The sequence below is a fragment of the Anas acuta genome, chromosome 8 (genome assembly GCF_963932015.1).
Source record: "Anas acuta chromosome 8, bAnaAcu1.1, whole genome shotgun sequence".
Taxonomy (NCBI): Eukaryota; Metazoa; Chordata; class Aves; order Anseriformes; family Anatidae; genus Anas; species Anas acuta.
Window position 1 is genome coordinate 16,536,245 of NC_088986.1, and position 21,045 is coordinate 16,557,289.

At 46.8% G+C, this 21,045-nt stretch overlaps 1 protein-coding gene across 1 annotated transcript; it reads left to right on the top strand.

Moving 5' to 3' along the window:
• The first annotated feature begins 474 nt into the window (after positions 1–474).
• LRRC8C (leucine rich repeat containing 8 VRAC subunit C) lies at positions 475–20,438 on the top strand. The gene is made up of 4 exons (XM_068690454.1): positions 475–663; positions 3,004–3,216; positions 11,875–12,016; positions 14,206–20,438. The coding sequence occupies exons 3-4, from the start codon at positions 11,879–11,881 to the stop codon at positions 16,474–16,476; spliced, it is 2,409 nt and encodes an 802-aa protein (XP_068546555.1). The 5' UTR covers positions 475–663; positions 3,004–3,216; positions 11,875–11,878; the 3' UTR covers positions 16,477–20,438.
• The last annotated feature ends 607 nt before the right edge of the window (positions 20,439–21,045 follow it).

Below are 21,045 nucleotides of genomic sequence, written 5' to 3' on the forward strand. Positions count from 1 at the left end.
GGCTGCCGCTGCCCGGCGCGGCCCCCTCCCGGGGCGGAGCGCGGCCGGGCCCGAGGGGGCTGCGCTGCCCGGCGCGGCCCCGCCGCGGGCTGGAGACGTGGCCCCGCGGCGGCGAAGGCGGAGCGCGGCTGCCGGCGGCCTCCCCGCCCCGCCCGGCCCCGCCCGGCCCGGCCCCGCCCGGCCCGGCCCGCTCGGCTCGGCTCGGCCCCGCACCGCTCCGCTCCGCACCGCGGCGTGAGCGCCCGGCCGCCGCCCGTGACCCCGCGCCCAGGCGGCAGGCGGCAGGCAGGTAGGCCCCGCGGCGCCGGGAGCGGGCTCCGGGAGGCTCCGTGCCCCGGGCCCGCCGCTGGGCGGGGGCGGCCCCGGGGAGATGCCGAGCCCCGGCGGCTCCGCGCTGCCCTCCCCGGGACGGGGCAGCCCCGGAGGGCGGCTGCGGGGGACCCCGGCCGCCAGCTCGTCCCCCGCGGCTCAGGCAGCGGGGCCCCGGGGGGGTGCCGGGGGCTCGCGGCCCTCCCCAGCCCGCCGGGGGCACGGAGCGGGGGCGTCCCGGAGCCGCTGCACCGGCTGCGGGCAGCGCAGCCCCGCCTCGCCTCGCCTCGCCCTGCCCTGGCGGGTGCTCGCCAGCAGCCGCTGCAGCTCGCCGGGGAGAGTTGGCCGAGCGCGGTGAGAGGCTGGGGAGGGCTGCGGGATGCGTCGGGTGGGGTTTCGTCGGGACGAAAACGTGTGGAAGCGGGGACTGTGCAGAGATGAGGTGCGGCCCGGTGGGGTTTTTGTTGTCTCTTGCTGCGGGGTCGGGCGCGGGGTCTGGCCACGCACGTGTGCCGATCGCTGCCGGCAGCGCCGCAGCCCCGCGAGGGTCTGGAGGGGAGCCCGCGGGGGCAGGGGGCTGCCCTGCGAGGTGGCGGGGGAAAGAGAAAAGATGGCAGTGCGGGGAATACGGGAAAAACGCCTTCGCTGCTCAGCCGAGGGGGCGCGTCCCCCCTCCCTCCTGCGATTTCAGAGCCGCTTTTACTTTTCTTTCTGGCGCGGTGGAAGCGGTGCGGGGGCAGCGCTCCCGTTCTCGTTGTTTCCCGGCCACGCCGCCGCCAGCAGCCGGAGCCGGGCCCAGCAGCGCTCCCCGCCCCGCGACCTGGCCCCGGGTTCCCGGCACCTCCCCTGTGCCCGGGGCTGCCGGCGAGGCGCAGCGGCCCGCGCGGAGCACCTGTGGTTTCTGAATCATTTCCTTTTCCAGTTGCGCTCTGAGTTTGCTAAAACGTGTGGCAGCGGTGATGCTGCTTTCCTCCCGTCTGGGTACTCACAGGCCCTGCTGTAGGTTTTACAGTAATAACACCGTTCTGTGGTGGCTTTCTTTTTTTTTTTTTTTAATTGCTTGTTTACTGTTAGAATAACTTTCAAGAAGAAACTTTTTGACAGAAACCCTGAAAATCCATTACTTTGTGTGCCCAGCATCAGCCACAGCCAGCGCTGGCTGCTGGAGAGGACCAGCACTGGAGACTCCTGAGCTCCACAGAAGTTCCTCACTTCAGCGCCCGGCGCTATCAGGCAGCCGGATCCCGCAGCAGCCCGGGCTGCTTCCTGCGGTGGGGCCACCACCTGGGGTTGGAGGCCCCCCGTAAGGGCTCTGCCTGTGGGCAGCGTCACAGCGGGTGGCAGGGAGGTGAAGTGGCATCGGGGTCACCCAAGTGACCGCAGGGTCTGAAACAAAATGGGCCGGAGGCTGTTGGGAGCAGCAGTTCCCCCGATTGTCCGTTGACCTCTTAGCATTGATTCAAGTGGCCCCGATTTCTTGCCAAAAAGGCATTTCCCAGCCCAAGCCTCTTTGAATGCTGCAGGAAGTGAAAAATCTCCAATGGTACTCCAAACAATTCACAATAGCAGGAGCTAGAGTTTAATTTTACAGGCTTTTTTTTCCATCTTGAGAAAACTGAGTGAAAAGATCCTGTCCTTGCTGCCGGGGAGCTGTGAAGGGCAGCGGAGGAGGGCGTGTGGTAAAGAACCGCCTGAAGAGGAAATGTTGTACGTCAGGGAAAAAAGACAGGAACTCCAAAATACTTCCCCCAAAATCTTAGTACAGCAAAGAAGCCTCTCTCTTTCCGGAACAGTTTGTCAGGAGACTGTTAGCCAGTGTTGGATTTCACATGTTCGACATAATGGAAACTTTTCCCTCCGCTTCGTCCCTGAGCTGTGCTCCCATCGGTTCTGTGCAACCCAGCTCTGGTGCAAGCTCAAGCCATAGCGCGATGGCTTTGGTTGGGTTCTGTGCTCCTGAGACCTCTGTCCCCTGAGGAAGATGGGAGGTTTGGTTCACTCCCTGGGCAGATGTGACAGTGCCATTTGCTGTGTCGCTTCCCACTGCAGCAGAGGGCAGGCCTAGTGCTGCCTCAGCCCCAGGCAGGCACAACATCTCAGGCTGCCTGCGAGGCTGGCGACCCAGGCTCAGCCTTCCCACACCACGCTTCTTTGGTGCCTGATGCAGTGGCTGGTCAGGCATGGGACAGACCCTACAGCTGCATCATCTGGAGACTCAAAGCTTGGATCGGGATGATGGGGTTTTTCTCTGTTTTTTTTTTTGTTTGTTTGTTTGTTTGTTTTTCCCCAGTGTGGAGGTTGTGTCAGCTATTTCCATGAAGGGCTGATTTGCAATCGAGTGTTTGATCGGGTAGGTAGGGCAGTGCCATGTATGTGCTTTGTGTGTTTTCTAATCGTTTGGGAGAATCCTGCTTTAAGCTGGAGTTCTGGGTTTTTCTTGGCTCTGTTATCTCAGATAAGCTCATAGTAATGTGCAGGGTCTGCTTCTTGGTGTGTCAGTGGTGAGAGAAATGCCCCCTGCAGGGCAGCATGCCGCAGCTCTCCTGGAAAGTTGCTGGCACTGCTGCTGGGGTGAGCGTGGAGATCCCTGCGGTCTGAACCAGAACGGGTGGCAGAGCCTGCTCCTGCAGAGTGATGTAAAAGGCATGTTTCTTTCTGTTGGAGTCAACTTTCAACTTTTCCATTGACCCTTAGGCAAGCAGCACCAGGCCTTGTATACCAACTTCAAATTCTGGACTAAAGGATGCTCTGCTGAAAACAGCGAGACACCAGCCCACGTTTCCCTTCAGTGGCGACAGCACCCAGTGACTTTGTGTTGATGGGAATCCAAAATTCAACAAGCCAGCAATGAGACTGCTAACGTGCTGAGAACACTTCAAGTTCTGTCTGCTCACCGTTGGAAACAAGGTAGGAGCTCGGACTGCATGCTTGCTCTGGAGCTGGCAGTGAAGCAGAGCACAGGTTGGGTGCTGCTCTGTGGGGGGCTGACACGTGCTGGTTTCACGTCGCCCTGCGGCAGCTCGGGACCACGGGTTGCTGTAAGGAAGCAGTTAGGTGCTCTGAGAGAGTGCTGCCGGTGTGCATGCCTGAGCAGTAGTCCCAGTGGTAGGCTGCTCTCATGCGAGCACACAGGGCGAAGTGGGTGTTCGTGGACGGTATTGTCAGAAAGGGCCCCGCATGCCACAGCCGGGTCTGAGCCCCGTGTGATGGCTTTGATCTGGTGAAGTTGGGGCTCAGTGGATACAGCCTTTTGTTCTGTGGGGCACCAATGGGCAGTCTGATGGAGTGTGTTTCGAGCTAATCCCTCCAGTGGGCCACGGCTGGGCGCTGCACTGAAAACGTCTGGTAAAGAATTTAGGCAGGTAGCTCTGGTTTTCCAAACCTTGATTTGTGATCTTTAAAAGTCTTCCTGTGTGAGTAGCAAGTCGGGTTCTGTAGCTGTTCGTGCTTACCTTTGAGTGTGCAAGGATCATACCTATTGTGAGAATACCCATGCTTGACTTTCTATATGTTAGTCTTTCCATTTTTTCAGGAGTGCGGGTGGGACTGAGCTGTGTTTTCATTGTTGGAGATTTTTGTCACAAAGGATGGTTTGGGGGTAGGAAAATGCATCAGCTGTGCTTCAGGCTGAGAATACCCACATGTTTATTTGGGCGTTTGGGGATTCGTGTTTTACGAGACTATTGCAAAGTTTAGAAAGCTCTCTTGTGTAGCATGCGAGCAGGAGCAGAAAAGATCCCTTATGCGAAGTAGTCTCACAAATCATGAAAGCAGCATTTCTTTAATGTTTTTGGCTCAATCACTGCATAAAAAGTTTTTAACTAACTTTTCAGATGGTTGAGCTGCTTAGGCTCAGAATGGACCCTTTGTGCTTCATGTCCCAATTAGGAATTAACTTTTAATTATATCATCTGAACATTTTTTATTCTCAGCACTTGTTTTAGCCTGGAGTCCCTGAATATTCCTTTGACAATGACTGGCACTAGTTTATGTAATATTCTCTATCCTATGACATGGTTCCTGTCTTCATTATCTGAGCGCATCAGTAAGTGCTTGTGGAAAGCCTGCTGTAGCTTCGATTAAAACTTGATCAGCATTTCCTTTTCTCAGTCATTCAGACGTATCTCAGCAGTACTAAAATAGTACTTTCTGGATAGTTTCTTGCTCTTGGGGTTGCTGTTAAAGGTTTTCACATGCATTAAGAATGTTTTGCAGCTCTGGAAAGAGGGGCCTAGCCTTGAGTGATAGCCCTGATAAACTAAGAATGTGACTGTCAAAGCTGAAAAGTGGAGAGTATCACATGGAAATATACAGAGTTCACTTTTCTTTAAATTTGGACAAAGAGTTCAGCAAAGCTAGACCTCCACACAGTGCTGTGGTACAAAAGAGCTGCTATCGATTCCACTGAGATTTTATCTGGCAGAATCTGGCCCTGGACATTTTTTTTGTCTTCAGTCCAGCCAAACAGAAGTCAAAGAGCTGCTGACAATAGGAAGTATTCTTGGTGTGTAATGCGTGAAAAAGGACTGAGGCTCAATTAAAACAACAAGGGTATTGTATGGGATGCTGTCGCCAAGGCGGCGCTTACTGGATGTGTAGGTGGAAATTGCAGCATATACTTTGATGCGCAATTATTAAAGTCGCTTCCTCATTACATTCTTCAGGTCTGCTCCGAGCTCTGGATTCGGGGCTGGTTGTGGCTCCCCAGGCACCGCAGCAGGGACAAGGCAGTCACTGTCACCTCTGAACCCGCAATGCTGGCTGCGGGTGTTGGGCAGGGCATGGGCTGTAGGGCCACCAAACTGGGCGCAGGAATAACACATCCTACGGGCTGGCTGTGTTTTGTCTGCGCCCCGCATGGCAGCCTAACGGCGGCTGTGGTTACGCGTAGCATCAGCGCAGCTCTGGTGGCTCTGCCGAGGAGTTCGGGCTTGCTGTGAGTTCAGACTCAATCACTTGCAGAGACATGGAAAAAGCAATATATTGTGATTTTGTATTCACCCCTCCCAGTAAAGGCAGTAGGCACCTTTCTGCTTGCAGCTGGAGGCATGGCAGGGTGATGTGGCGTGCCCAAGGCAGGGAGTCCATGGCCAAGTATGATGGGAGGCCTGACTCACGCTCTGTCCTTCCTTCTGGCCAGGTTTCCTTGCCAGCCTCACCCCCGAGAAGACAAATGTCAAGTGGTTTGTTTGATGATACAGTAAACATATGTCTCTTAAAAATAACTTGTTTGGATGCAAATGGATTGTTTTTAATGACTTTCCAGTTCCTTAACGTGGGATTTGTGTTTAAGCAACAGCATCATTTGTTTGTATCTCTTCCAAATGATGGTATTTCTTCCTATGAAAACCTCTGATATGATCAACAGAACAAAAAGTAGCCCATCATGTTTGAAGAAATGGCAATGTGCGACCTTTTTGCTGTATTTCCAAATACTCAGTTTTCAAAGCAGTTTTTCCAACCCCTACTTCCCCCTCACCTCCTCCTCCCCCCCCCCCCCCCCAAAAAAAAAAAAGGCAGTTTTTATTTTATTTTACAGGAAACACCAATGGCTGGAGGGCCTGACAGGGGACACTAGTTTCCTGAAATGCTACAAAGCCAGGAAGAAATTACTAGTAGAGGTATTACTGTATGTTACATGGGAACAGACCATTGCTGGACATCTCGGTCAGTGCAAACAGATAGCAAGGTAATTACCAGAGCTTAGTATCAGGGTAGTTCAGGTACCATTCCACTGCATGTACGATTTCTGTAAGAACTCAGATAAAGGCACAGCATCAAACTCTTTGGAATTAGGAGTTGCTAATTCCAGCCCTTATCATCTTATTCCCCCCTTAGCCTAATCAGTGCTGTTTCAGACTGGAGGCCTTGTCCCTGGGCCCGCTTTTGGGCTCCTCCCAGTTAGGTGACGAAGTGGAGAGGGTTCATTATCTAAGTCTGCAGTGCCAGCACAAGCAGTGCCAGGAGCTGTGGGGGACTCCAGGGCAAGCTGTGGAGACGAGGATCAGCCTTTGTAGCTGCCACAACCAGCAGACATGCAAAACCACAGTTTCCAAGGTTTATAAATTAAAATTAGTCAGCTGTGGGCAGCTGTTTACAGTGCAGTAAAAAACGCTTCCCCAATACACAGGCCAAATTTTGGGTCACAGGGGTCTGGAAAGTTCAAAATAAAAAGACAGCAAGTTCTGTAACACGCATAGTCTAGTGCTGTTCCCCTAAGCCAGTTTCTAGAAGTGGTTAGAACAATTTTTGGTGCCACCTGAAAAGTGGCTTGACAGTATTTCTGTGGAGCAGTGACCACTTACAGCCAGCTGCAGGGTGCTGGGGATTCGTGATAGCAGTTCCATGTGCCCTAGGGCTCAGCAAGTCCCTGCCACCAAGTCACGAGCTCATCGCTTCCTGTAATTGCTGCGGCCTCTGTTACATATGTGCTGCGCTCTGTTCCTTTAATGAAGATGAATATGCTATAAATCATGTATGGGAACCGGCCCAGAGACCTACTTGCAGTGGTATTCCCAAAAGCCATTTCATAATTTATCCTAACACATGCAATATATTTAAATCAGCAAGGAGAGCTAGTTTTACCCAGCCCAGTGCTTTCCCCCCTTGATAGATCTCTGATATGAAGGACTGCACAGTCCTAGTCTGAGTTTTCTCTTGTGGAAACCCATCTCTGCCAGCGGCTCGGGGCCATGGCTGTGGTGCCCAGGGCTGGGCTTAGCCTTTGTGGCTGCTTTAGGAGGTGGTGGTGCCAGTCTTCTGCCCGAGGTGGGGTCGATGCAATGGTGGGGAAATGTGGTTCAGTGTCAGCTGGCAAATAATGCTCACATCTTTTCTGATTAGTTTAAGAGAGATCACCACCTTCTTGTGCTTCCTCATTCTAAACTTCACTGTTTCTGCAATTTTACCGCTCTCCTAGTGCTGTGTTCCTCCTCCTTTCGCCCTCTGGCCTGCTATTTATGCCCTGCCCTAACTGAATTGGTGCAACCTTGACATTAGCTGCCTGCCCAGTGCTCAGGGGCCCCGACTGTGGTGTGAGGCTTTGTATGTTACCTAAAACAAGCCATGGATGACAGCCATTGCCTGGGGGCACAGCAACGTGGTTGAATACCTACTGGAAGAGTAAGACAGCAGAGAGCTTGCCTTCTGGGGAATGATGTCTGTAGCCTGACAAACACAGCGCTGCCAAGCCCCAGGCTCTCACATACAGCACAGCAAGCAGCCGTGCCGCCACCATTCTGTCAGATGGTGGGTTGGGTTGGGCCCAAAGCATGGGGCATGTCTTCAGGCTTTGCTCAGCAAGGATGTGGTAGCTGGGATGGTGGCAGCAGGCCTCGCTGCTCAGCAGCTTTCTCAGCAGTCTGGAGGTCGTCCTTCCCCCTCACAGCCAGGCTGGTCCCTGGACTGAGGACGGTGAGGGAGGGACAGCAGGTGACGGCCCACAGCTATCCCGCTGTGCCCTGCTGGGGTCTGGGCGCTGACAGACCTGCACCAAGAGATGGAATAGAGGCAGGGATGCCCAGTCATCTGTGTCCATTCAGAGTTACGTTGCCTAAAACGAGTTAAGTCGCTCCACAAGCATCTACTTAAAAATAGCAACGGTCACCTAGCAATAGCTGGAGCGTGGGGAGCCGCCAGGAGCCAGCAGCGTTTTTATTGAGGGCTGTATTGGAGGTGAGCAGCTGCAAGCATTAACGTGTCTGTACCCTGTAACCGTGCCGCATCCCTCAGAGCACAGGCTGAGGCGAGGAGCTCTGGCAGCCCGTGCAATGGCAGGAGGGCTCTGGTGTGTCCACCGTTGTCACCAGGGGCGGCAGGGCGGCTGCAGCTGCAAGCAGTGTCTGTTGGCCTGTCCCCGTCCAGCCACTGATGCAGCCGTTCCTCAGAGCACGAAGCCCAGCACAACCACAGATCCCACTGGCAGCCCTGCCTGCCCGCTCCTGCAGGCTGCCAGCACCAAGCAGCTAATTAATTAATTTCCTTTACATTCTGCAGTGTGTGTCCACACGGGTTCCCCGTGTTTCCCCTGGTGAAGGCCAATTGCTCAGAAGGTGCTTTGTGACGTGGCTGTTTTGGAATCATCCCCTGATTTAATCTCTCATTTATTAAGTCTAACTTGTGTCCAGTACTTTGCTTTCCCACTTGAATCTATTTATTCTCTTTAGCTCTTTCAGGTCATGTTAAGTCATCATGCTTTGCTTCTTATTGCCCATGCATGAGCTGATTTCTGTGGTTAGATTTCTGCAGGAGTAAATATCTATTTGGCTGGAAGCTATTCCTGTTTACATCACCGAAGAGTTTGGGCCTGAAAGTTGTGGGTGTACTTTTTGTTTTTGTTTTGTTTTTGGTGTTCTTCCACATCTCTATTTCCAGTGAATGCCGTATCTGCTTATTATCTTCAAGTCTTTGCGCATGCCTTCAGGGTACTTTATTTGACCCTCCTTTTCCTTTGCAGGGGGATTCAGGTGTTCTTTTCACATCTTCCTGGATTCCAGCATTTCATCACGTACTTACTTTCATTCATTGACTCTTCTTTGTATCCTAGATAATTTAAAATAATAAAAACCTGCTAGTTTCTCTCCCCTTCCATTTTGTTGTTGTTTTTGTTTTTCATCTGGCACACTCTCAGCACTTTTTTGCAGCACTGTTCAATGAGACAGTACAACTCTTAATCCAAGTTTCTTTCTGATTTCGTACTGGTAGCAGAATGCCAGATGGTTTGTCTCATGTGCAGTTTTCTTTTCTCTAGAGATTGAGGATTGTTAGAAATATGGAAGAGATGAAAAAAGAACAAATTCTGGTTGTAATTGGAAAAGTTACTCCAATATTTAGAATTCAAAGTTTCCTAAGGTGGGTTAAAAGAGTGTTTAACTTAAGTCACGTTTCACGTTTGGGGTACCATAAATTGTGCCATTAAGTAGCGTTTTGAATGTAGGTGAGCTGAAATCAGTCACGCTGTCTTAGTTTCCACCAGCTGAAATTTTGAACTCATGTTCTTCCATCTGCATGTGGTAAGAGGAGGTACTGACCTACAGTGGATGGTGTGCTGTTCCAGAGATGGCTCAATTTTTACCATCTCTGGTTTGATTTGTTTAGATGTATGTAAAGATCATCAGAATCACTTTGTTTTGAGAGAATTACAACAGGCCTTGTTTGTGCACGTGGCCCCAGGTGTCTGCTGGGGACAGGAGAGTTATGTCAGGGTTGTGTGGACCTGCTGTGTCTCTGCTGGGGCTCTGAAGCCATTGCTAATGGATGTCCTCCTGGTCACTGGACAGGCCAGAGTGTGGAAGCAGTTACAGGGAAGAAGGAGATGAAGACTGCGCAATTTTGTATAACTCTGTCATGCCATTACAGCAGTGCTGGCAAGCCCTTGCTCCTCTACATTTCTTTCCAGTGTTTTTCTTTATTGCTGGTGTCACAATGAAAGAAGAACTAGGGTTTCTCCAGAGAATCTTGGAAAATGGTTATCCATCTTCTTTGTGTCCAATCTCTATTTAAAGCTTCTTGTGAATGTCTTTTTTTCTGAAACTAAAAAAAAAAAAAAGTAGCCTGTCATCAGACACTGCTAGTTTATTTACCATCATTATGTGCAGTACTACTGCCATTGTTCAGTAACTGTTTCATTAAAAAAAAAATAAAGGAAAATTTAAGTGGCAAACAGATTGTGGTGTTGCTCTGCAGACCTGGCATGACTCAGAGAGAGGCTGGCTGTGCACAGGTCTCCCCGCTTGGACCATTAACCAGGGTGACAGTATGTGCACTGTGCTAATGAGGAGTCACACTATGCAAATAGTGACCTCAACAGAGAACAAGGGATGGGAGCAGCATGTATTTGTGCTACCAGGAACTATCTGCCTTCATTTAAATTCTCCACACGTCACTTACAAGAAACAAAGCAACCAGGGAACACAACAAAGGCCCCTAAAAATACAGAGTGGAGCCCATCAGACGGAACAGCCGCTCTGCGTGGTGCAGGTCCTGAGGGCTGTCCCTGTGCCATGGGTCCAAGAGAGTCCCCAGCCCCTGCTGCAGCCTGGCCCAGCGCACGTGGACCAGGGGAGTGGCTCTGGGGTGCACATGGTACTGATGGCTGCGTTCATCCATTCAGGCAGCTTAATAAAATTAATAATACATTAATTTGCATGTGCTGCAGGGGACTGCTGGCTGTGCAAGGGAGGCGCATGGCTTCACCTGGTTTCATAGCCTGCATCGTGTCTTGGGGACTACTTCCTGAAGACAAGAAGCTGACAGTGACTCTGTTGTCTGCCAAAGTGATGCTAAAAGCAACACAAAAGGGTTAAAAGAGGGCAGGGAGCAGGGGCTAGGAGGTGTTTATGCTCCCCACTCAGGAAGTGGTGAAGCCCCAGCCCAGCTATTAACCCAAGCTCATTTACAGGCATCACCTCTGCTTGCTACTGCTTTTGGGGGTGGGTCCAGTTCCTGAGGAGGTGCTGGGCAAGCAGAGACACGGTGTTCCTTAAGGGGGCATTGAGCTGGATATCTATTCACCCAAGTACAGCCAGTGCAGTGGGAGCAGTGATACATTTGTAAGATGACCATACACTTGCAGTTAGGGCTGCATCCTTCTCTGTCTGGCTCAGGATCTGCCAAATCCCCACAGTCCCCAGGAAGTGTGTCAGCACGTGCACCCTCATGGCTGAGCCTTCTTGCTGCTGGGTGGCACCAAAGCCACCCCATGAGTTCCAGCACACAGCTGAACTGGGACTGTGAACTCTTAAAATATGTCTGTGACACGAGGTGATGGTGGTGAGCGTTTATGGTATTAGTTAAAGGACATTTTTCATAAATTGTCCTTGGGAGTATTTTTGTTACATTCCCATGTGGATTTATCTTTCCACTGTAACTTACTGGGGAGTTTCAGTGCTGGTTTGATCTCAAGGATTCAGTTACACAACTCGCTGTGGACTTACAGATCGGTGTCTGTGTGTACATGCTCGTGCGGGAGCTGATTTCTCCGAGGAGGTGATGATGTAAGCCTAGACATCTGAGGTGAAGATAAAGCCCTTGATCTGCCCATACTGCCTGTAGTTCTGGTTAGCTGAAGCACTTTAGCAACTTGCACTCAAAACATAGTAGGTTTAAAACTGTAGTGAGTATGCACACAAATATTCAAGAGCATCCCAGAAACCACTGTGAATACAACGGAAGCGAATGAAACGTGATAGCTAAACAGGCCTGTGAAATCCGAGCACCGGATAACTGCTTTAGCCAGGCCTTTGAGATCAAGGCTAGTGCGTACGGAGCTGGCAGCGTTCAGAAGGCCGTGCCGACCCGTCAGGTGGGGTGGGAGTCAGTGCAGAGCACGTTGGTGTCCCTGCATGCACGGGGCATGGTGGTGCTGGGTGGCAGCACGAGCATCCCTTGTCAGGTGGGTGTCCGAGGGACCTCATGGGAGGCAACTGGGGACTTTGTGCCACATCCCAGGCCTCTCGTGTCCAGAGTGGATTGTGTCAAACCTCTTGGAAGAACTTTCTTGCTGTCTCGCATAGACCGGTGGGTGCTGGCTGCAGGAGGCTGATCTCTGGCCTTGCTCTTTTCCAGGAGGATGATTCCCGTGACCGAGTTTCGCCAGTTCTCGGAGCAGCAGCCAGCGTTCAGAGTGCTGAAGCCCTGGTGGGATGTGTTCACGGACTATCTCTCCGTCGCCATGCTGATGATCGGTGTGTTTGGGTGCACGCTGCAGGTAAATTGGCCGAGGGAGGTGCTCTTGAGGGCACTGAGAGAGCAGTAAGCGAGGACAGTCCTCACGAGTACACTGCCACACATTGTTTATCTCTTGAATTTTCAGTGAACAAAGCAAAAATTTGCTAGTCGTGGGTTTAAAGCTGCTATAACACAGACCAGACTTTCTGCAGCTGTAAATCAGTAGAGCTGTACCAGAGTCAGTGGAGTGATGCCAGCTCAGATAAGAGCTGTTGCTTTGGCTTGTGCATGTATGCCTGTTTTCACCGCAATCTGACATAACAAAACAGATGATCAAATATAAGTTCTTTGTACTACTTTTTTTTTTTTTTTTTTTTTGCTTAGAAGCTTGGAAAAATGTGATTCTGTAATTTCTGTTTTTCTTTATTTGGCAAATGTTAATACTTTTTGCTTTTGTGTTTCAAAGGGATTTGAAATGCATGTGCTTATTTTATTAACACCACCCACAACTAATATTACGCCTCCTCCATTCCAAAGCATCTCTGAGGATGCTGACGCATAAACAATTGACATTACTGTCACTCACTGCAGCTAAATTTTGCTGAAGAGCCAAAAGCTGAAAAGAAATGGAAAGTGCTGTTTGGGATGGACTCCACAGGAGCAGAAAGTTGTAGTACTGGCTCAAATGTGGGTCTCACGTATTTTGGCATGACTCAGAAATGGAGCTAAAGGGACACACTGACAGAGCTCTTACATGTATTTCAGGAGGATTTGCTCACCTCTGTGGCCTAAGATTTTCACTTACCTTGTCCCAGGTTTCATGTGAAATCAACTATGGTTTCACCTGTATTCACCATTTTAAATATTTTCAGTTGAAAAGATAGGATGTCCATGTTTAAAAACCTCTGTACAGTACTGTGTTTTGCATCATAACCTAAGTGTTTGCTTAAGCACATGAAGTAGAGCTGTTGTTTTTAAGTTTACCTGCTTGACTGGATGAAGCATGCTGGAACATAATGCATGGAAACACTTCAAATGACGGGCAGGTTCTTTTTATTTCAACTTACTACCAGAGGTATGAATCCAGAGTGTAACTAACAGCAGTGTAAGTAATACCAGAATAGCATTTACAGACAAAAATTAATGGTAGGAGTTTCTGAAGTGTCAACAGTTACAGTTAAAAATGTGCAATCTCATCTCAGCATCTTCCTACACCACAGTGGATTGTCAAGGATGTTCTGCACTTGGAAGCTCTTGTTGCATACCCTATTTTTAGTGCTTTCAACAACCACGATGTCAAAGGATACATTCATACTACAGTAGAAAACATGTTCTTAGTTTGGCTAATCCCAGTTAGTTGTTCAGGGAAAATTACAGATCTCTTTGGTTTATCACACAGATTAGTATTTTAAAATTAAGACCTCTGGGGAGCATGGCCCTGAACTCAGACTGTTATCCCAACTTAAACCAAAGGTGATTGGTCCCTGAAGGTAATCTGACCTGAGTTTACCAATGTGAACGGTGAGCCCAAATTAAGGAAGTTGCTCTTTTTTTTTCATTATAGACAGTCAAGGACAGGTACTTTGTTTCCACAGGTGTGTACTGTGAGAACTGTCTCTGTATGAGACACTGAATAAAAATGATATCCGTGCACGTACATGTATAAAATGCCATTGACTCTCTAATATCACTATCTGTATTTATTAAGACTGAAGATAAACAGCGTCCTCCCAGCATAGATATGCCCGCGTTGGCTCTTTGTCAGCCATTTTGGGTGTGATAGACATCACAGTTTAAGTGTAAAGCCACATGAATGCAGTTATGCTGCTTTCAAAGCCTGAGCTCTTTCTGAATACTGTGTAGCACTTGCCAGGATGAATACACCCGTCAAGAACAGTCTGTCTCTGGGGAGAGCAGGACAGGAGATCCCTGGTCTTTTCTGGAAGCATTTCCCATACTTCTGCTTTTTCTGGATTGTCTCAGTGCCCTTTTATCCAAATTACGGAAAGCTAATCATTGATGAAAAGGGGTGACCTAGTTCCTCGCATATAGGACAAGTATCTTGTTGGGACTAACAACAATAATAATAAAAGCACAGACTGTGAGATCAAGTGCCAGGCTATGGGAAGGAATGCCTGACAGCTGGAGGAACTCCAAGGACAGCTACCCAGTGGTACTGCCGCCATTGTTTGTACATCAGTTTAAAAGATATCTTTTTGTGTGTTTCAGGTCATGCAAGACAAGATAATATGCCTTCCAAAACGAGTACAGCCTTGCCAGAACCAATCCAATAGTTCAAACGTGTTTAGTACAATCCCAGATACAACCCCTCTTCCTCCACCCAAGCCATCCACTCCTCCAGCTACAGTTGAAATGAAAGGGCTGAAGACTGATTTGGACCTTCAGCAATACAGTTTTATAAATCAGGTGTGCTATGAACGTGCCCTACACTGGTATGCCAAGTACTTCCCTTACCTTGTTCTTATACACACGCTGGTCTTCATGCTGTGTAGTAACTTTTGGTTCAAGTTTCCTGGGTCGAGCTCCAAAATTGAACACTTCATTTCAATACTTGGGAAATGTTTTGATTCTCCCTGGACAACAAGAGCCTTATCTGAAGTATCAGGAGAAGACTCTGAAGAGAAAGATAACAGGAAGAACAACATAAACAAGTCTAATACTATCCAGCCAAGCGCTGAAGGCACTCTGGTCAAGACACAGTCTTTAAAATCAATCCCTGAGAAGCTGGTTGTGGATAAGGGAACACCTGGGGCATTAGACAAGAAAGAAGGTGAGCAGGCCAAAGCACTGTTTGAAAAGGTGAAGAAATTTAGACTGCATGTTGAGGAGGGTGATATACTCTATGTCATGTATGTTCGCCAGACTGTGCTTAAGGTAATTAAATTCCTTATTATTATTGCATACAACACAGCACTCGTCTCAGAAGTTAATTTTACAGTAGTCTGTAATGTTGATATAGAAGACATGACAGGATACAAGAATTTTTGCTGTAATCACACGATGGCACATCTGTTCTCTAAACTCTCCTACTGCTACCTGTGCTTTGTAAGCATCTATGGTCTCACATGCCTTTATACTTTATACTGGTTGTTCTATCGCTCGCTGAAAGAATATTCCTTTGAATATGTTCGGCAAGAGACAGGAATCGATGATATCCCAGATGTCAAGAACGACTTTGCTTTTATGCTTCATATGATAGATCAATATGATCCTCTCTATTCCAAGAGGTTTGCTGTCTTCCTGTCTGAAGTCAGTGAAAATAAGCTGAAACAGCTGAACTTAAACAATGAGTGGACCGCGGATAAACTGAGACAACGGCTACAGATGAACTCCCATAGCCATTTGGAGCTACAGCTTTTCATGCTCTCTGGACTACCAGACACTGTTTTTGAAATTACTGAGCTGCAGTCTTTAAAGCTTGAAATTATTAACAATGTAATGATACCAGCAACCATTGCACAGTTGGACAATCTCCAGGAGCTCTCATTGCACCAATGTTCTGTGAAGATCCACAGCGCTGCCTTGGCATTTCTGAAGGAGAATCTCAAGATCTTGAGCGTCAAGTTTGATGACATCAGAGAACTTCCCCACTGGATGTATGGCCTCAGAAATTTGGAAGAACTCTATTTAATTGGCTCCTTAAGTCATGATATTTCCAAAAACATTACGTTGGAGTCTTTTCGGGAACTTAAAAGCCTTAAAGTTCTTTACATAAAAAGTAACTTGTCTAAAATCCCACAATCTGCTGTCGATGTTTCAAGTCACCTTCAAAAATTGTGCATCCATAATGATGGCACTAAGCTGGTGATGCTCAACAACCTGAAGAAGATGGTCAACTTGACACAGCTGGAATTGGTTCACTGTGATTTGGAACGCATACCTCATGCAGTCTTCAGCCTTCTCAGTCTTCAGGAATTGGATTTAAAGGAAAACAACCTCAAATCAATTGAAGAAATAGTAAGTTTTCAACATCTGAGAAAACTGACGATCCTAAAGCTGTGGTACAACAGTATAACATACATCCCAGAGCATATAAAGAAACTCACTAGTCTTGAACGGCTTTCCTTCAGCCATAACAAAATAGAGGTTCTTCCATCCCACCTATTCCTATGCAACAAAATCAGATATTTGGATTTGTCTTACAATGACATTCGCTTTATCCCACCTGAAATAGGAGTTCTTCAGAGTTTACAGTACTTTTCCATTACTTGCAACAAAGTGGAGAGTGTGCCAGATGAACTATACTTTTGCAAAAAACTTAAGACTCTGAAAATTGGGAAAAATAACTTGTCAGTCCTTTCACCTAAAATTGGTAATTTGGTATTCCTCTCCCACTTGGATATTAAAGGCAATCACTTTGAAATTCTCCCAGCTGAACTTGGTGAATGTAGATCTCTGAAGCGGACTGGTTTCACTGTAGAGGACACCTTGTTTGAAACGTTGCCTTCTGATGTCAGGGAACAAATGAAAGCTGAATAACTAACTTCCTCTTGCTCAGTTTTACAGAAATAATGCTTCTACCAAATATGCTGTAGAAAGTGCATACTCTGAATATGCATTTAGTTTGTGATTTTTTTTTTCTTTTTCAAGAAGTCCTTTCTGTACAAAGCAATTTGGAGTAAGGAGTACATATATTTTTAATAAAATTTTCTCGTATTTTTTCACTGTTTTAAGATATTTTAAGTTTATTTTACCCTGAGAACAAGGGTGTCTGTAACTTAATTTTTACTGGCAAAAGTAAATGTTTTTATCTGATGACTTTTTTTTTTTTTTTTTTTTTTTTTTTTTACTTTGGCTAATCCCAACAGGGGAACTGTGTATAAGTTGTATGCTTTGAATTGCATAATTTGTAACAGGTGATTATATTGTCTTCCTGGTTATTGTTAGTCCCTTAGGATGTGGTCTTCAACGGGTAATCCTGCAGGTGTTGGGTGCCCTGTTCCCTCTTTTCTTCAGTGGGAGCTGAAGGTGTTCAACATCTAACAAGATCTGGGTTGACCTTCCTTTTATTTATGACACTGTTTTCTCACACGGTCAAAGCAGATAGAAAAGGTTCTTTATGTACAAAGGCTGGAGGTATTTTAATGGGTCTGAGGGATCATGCAGAATTCCTCCAGGGCCTTTTGGAAAATTTAGTCCAGGTCTCCATTCACATGCAGCACCAAACAGGAGGCACTGACTGCAGTTTCCTCTCCAGAGCTGGAAGAGTAAGGCCATAGGTCACAGAGGAGTCACTACCAAAATGGCTCATGCTGAAGGTTTTCTGAACAATGCAGAGAGGTTCAGGGGCCAATTTCCTGCTGACTTAAGTTTAAGGGGTGCAACGAACTCACTGTTTTGGAAAAGTCAATGCAGGGAGACAAAACACTAATTTCAAAAATCCCCTACCTATCTTCCACTAAAAGCCCAGTACCGCAAGTGAGCAAGTGTCCTCTGTGTCCCTCAAGGATGCTGGGCAGCTTGCAGGACTGGGATTCAGAAAAAGTGCAATCGTGTTTAGTTTGTAAAGTTTCTGGCAAGGAAATGATATTATTTTTAGCAGCTAATATGCTCCTTTTTTTGAACTTTGGTATTGTATTACAAGCTCAACACAGGAACATTTGCAAATTTGGAAAACTGAGGTTAAATGAATACATTAACTTCTCAAAACTCTCAGCCTACCAAAGGGCAGTGATGAAGGCTATATTTTCATCTCCCAAATAGTAATTAAATTGGAAATCATACAGTTGGATGTCAGCTTTTTAAAATATTTTAATAATCTGTAATATCTTTAATGCATCAGGCTGGGAACTTTGTCCTCTGAAACCATTCTCAGTTGTTTGTTTATCCAGCTTTTTTTTTTAATTTATCCAGCCTTTTATTTATCCATCCTTTCTCTTAGGCAAGTTTGGCAGGTATAGTCTTTGATAACTCTTGTGCTACTCACAAACTAATTTAAGCTAATAAAAATAACCATATAAAAAATAACCAAGCAAAATATCTTGCCGGGAGGAGATTTCTTCATCCTCTCCAACGACGCATATTTGAGTCAGATGCAGGCACTGGATAAATGCTTTGCAAGAATATCTAGGAGTAACTACTTCTTTCTGTAGGAGGCAATGCTGTTTATAAATTGCAGAGGTTGAGTTGCAGATTGTTTAAAGTTATGTAAAATAATTTTTGATGATTGTCAGGTTGGTTGCTTTTCAATGTTCTCTAACTGCCATTGCATGTCTTGAACTCCAGTTAATCTGGGTTCTTGAGCTTATTGTTGTTTTGAGTCTGATTTATAAAGGTGGGGAGACAATCTAAAATAAATATTTCCTCGTTAATCCAGGGTATGCTGCGCAATCTGGTAAGTGGGCTTGCTACATTACCAAGTCAGACTTGCTTTTTGCGCTTGGCTATGTTCTGCAGAGAATCTGTGTGATTAATCAGAAATGGGTCAGGCGTGAAAGAATCAGAACAAGCTTTTTTTAAAGTGGTTTAATTTAGTTCTGTAAAAGACCTATAACTGATGTAGCTGTTGCAAGAGTTACTCTTACTCATATGGAATGCACTTATTGGAACAGCTTGGCAGTATATATATATATATACATATTCTAAATGTATTTCGCTTTGATGTAATGTGAGGGAGAGAAATGTTTCATTGCTCATATTAACCTAATTATGTAAACCAAAGTGCTGTTGTCTCTGATGAATGTAAACTGTTTAAAATGTCCAAGTAATCGTTGGAGCTATATAGTTATCTTATTTAGATTTGAAATATGGGAATACATTTGAAGTTTTTTTTTAAATCTTTATATTCCTAGATGTAGCATTTTAAATCCATAATTTATTTTATGTCTAATGTTTCATGTGTAGTGGTCTATCTTCTGAATGGGAATTATGCACACCTCATAACTGAAGGTTGGAGACTGGTTCTACACCTTTTTTTTTTTTATTTAAATACATCACTTAGAGGATGTGGAGGTTTTGTTTGCCACTGATATTTATGTCAGGGCAATCCCTCATATGGGCACAGTTACATGAGTATAAAGTGCCTTGTGCTGGTATTTCTTTATTTACCTTCTAGATAGCAAGAAACTATACCAGTGTAAGCACTTTCACGCTAATAACTGTATCTCCTCCAAGGGTTTGGTCTGCTGAGACAGCTTAGTCAATCGAACAGCTAATAACTATCCCCTCCAAAAAGGGGCAGTTTCCTTTGTCCACCCCTGCTCCCATCCCTGGCCACATGGTCCAGCCACTTCTCTCGTACCTCTATGGGTCTGGTGCTTGTCTGATCCCTCCACAGGATGAATCAATTTACTATGCCAGCAGAAAACTAAGCCAGTAAAAAAAAAAAAAAAAAAAAAAGGCAAATCTGCTGGATTGATGGACGCTAGGGTAGGAGCAGCAAGGAAACAGGACTCTGCAGCCAGGGTCTGGGCAAGGAGGAGAAAGGACAGGGCACTTTAGAGGTGCTAGGTCAGCTCATCGTCATGCCAAGCCACGTGCTTGGAGAGCTGTGCTGTTGCATCTATAGCAGGGTTAGGCAGCATGCCTTTTGTGGGTAGAAAACCCTCAGGCTCACAGTGAGTGATAAAATATCAAATTACTGTTAATTGCTTAAACTTAATGGAACAAACTCAGGTAGCTGCACTGTTGACTTTTTCTAAACTTCTTACTGTCTGGTCTGTGGGGTGTATTTTCCAAAACCATATTACAGTATTTTAGAAGCGCATCAGCTAAGAGAAGATTGTTTCTTAATTCTGTATGACCTCCAGAAAAATATGTAAAAGTGCCATGTTTACTCAGTGATTCATGTACTGCTCATATGTATATTCACATGCAATTGCATAATAGAAGACTTTTCTGTGAACTATAGTATTTGACTTACAATGGATGGACTTTTTGTGGATAATACTTCAGGCATGGTTTCTATGAGTTTATATAATTAGTTACAGTAATCAGGTGCCTAACAAATAATACAATTGCCAGAATATAAGCAAGGCATTTTACGTTACTGCTCAAAAATAATGTAAATCTTCCTTGGTAATGGAAGCAGAGATGACAGAGTGCCTCAAAAATACGAAGACAACTTTCATAGTATATTAAGCCTGAATAACAGATCTACCATGTGATCAAAATCTGGAGATGTACACTTCCCCCTTTGTCACAATTAGGATTTGTGCTGACCTCGTGCATCCAGCCAGTCCAGCAACTTTTTCAAGTTCGGATTGGAAAGCGCCCGCTCCAAGTCTCATATCACATTTCTGGCACTTCCACTAATTCCTGTGCTTAAGTGGTGACAAGTCCTGTAAGAATGCCAAGGAAAAACTTTGAAATTTGACCAAACGGACAAACACCTTAATTCTGTAGCAAGAATCTTAATATGATAAAAGACCTGCCTAGTGTTACATTGCAATATAGTACACCCAGGAAAAAAGTGAAATAAAATGTTCTTTTGTAATAATGAACATTGTCAGACTGCAACGTGATTATTTGTTTTGGAAACACTTTGTTTCTGGGTTACCTAAAGATCAGACATAACCATCTTTTGGGTTTATTCTCTCGGGAGGGAAGTCAGGAAAACACACTTGAGAAAACATCGTTAGACTTGACAGGATTTACAGTGACGGTCTGGCTTCCTGAGCTCCCCCTTCCATCCAGTCTCTCCGCAGCCAGCTCAAGGGCACACAAAGAGGCCGTCCCTGCGGGAGCAGCTCCCTGTGCTCCACAGGGGCTGGGGGGCCTGGTGCTCGCCTGTGCTGTGCGGGAAATGATGCTGCGAGCCCTCACGGCTGACGCAACCCCCTATAAATCTCCCTCCTGAAGGCAACAGGCTCGTGCTGCCTGCGTTCAGTATGGTACGTGTTCCTCCTTTCTTTAGGTTGGGTTCAATGGTGTGTGTTGATGTGTGCAAGGATGTGAAGGGCCAGGAGAGCTGGCCCACTCCCAAAAGGCACACAGGAGGCAGCATTTTGGGGCTACACCCAGCGGGATGGGCACAACAGCACTGGCAAAACCATTGCAGGGTCCTGGCGTGTTTATTTAGCACTGTGGTTGTAGGACAAGCTCACAGCC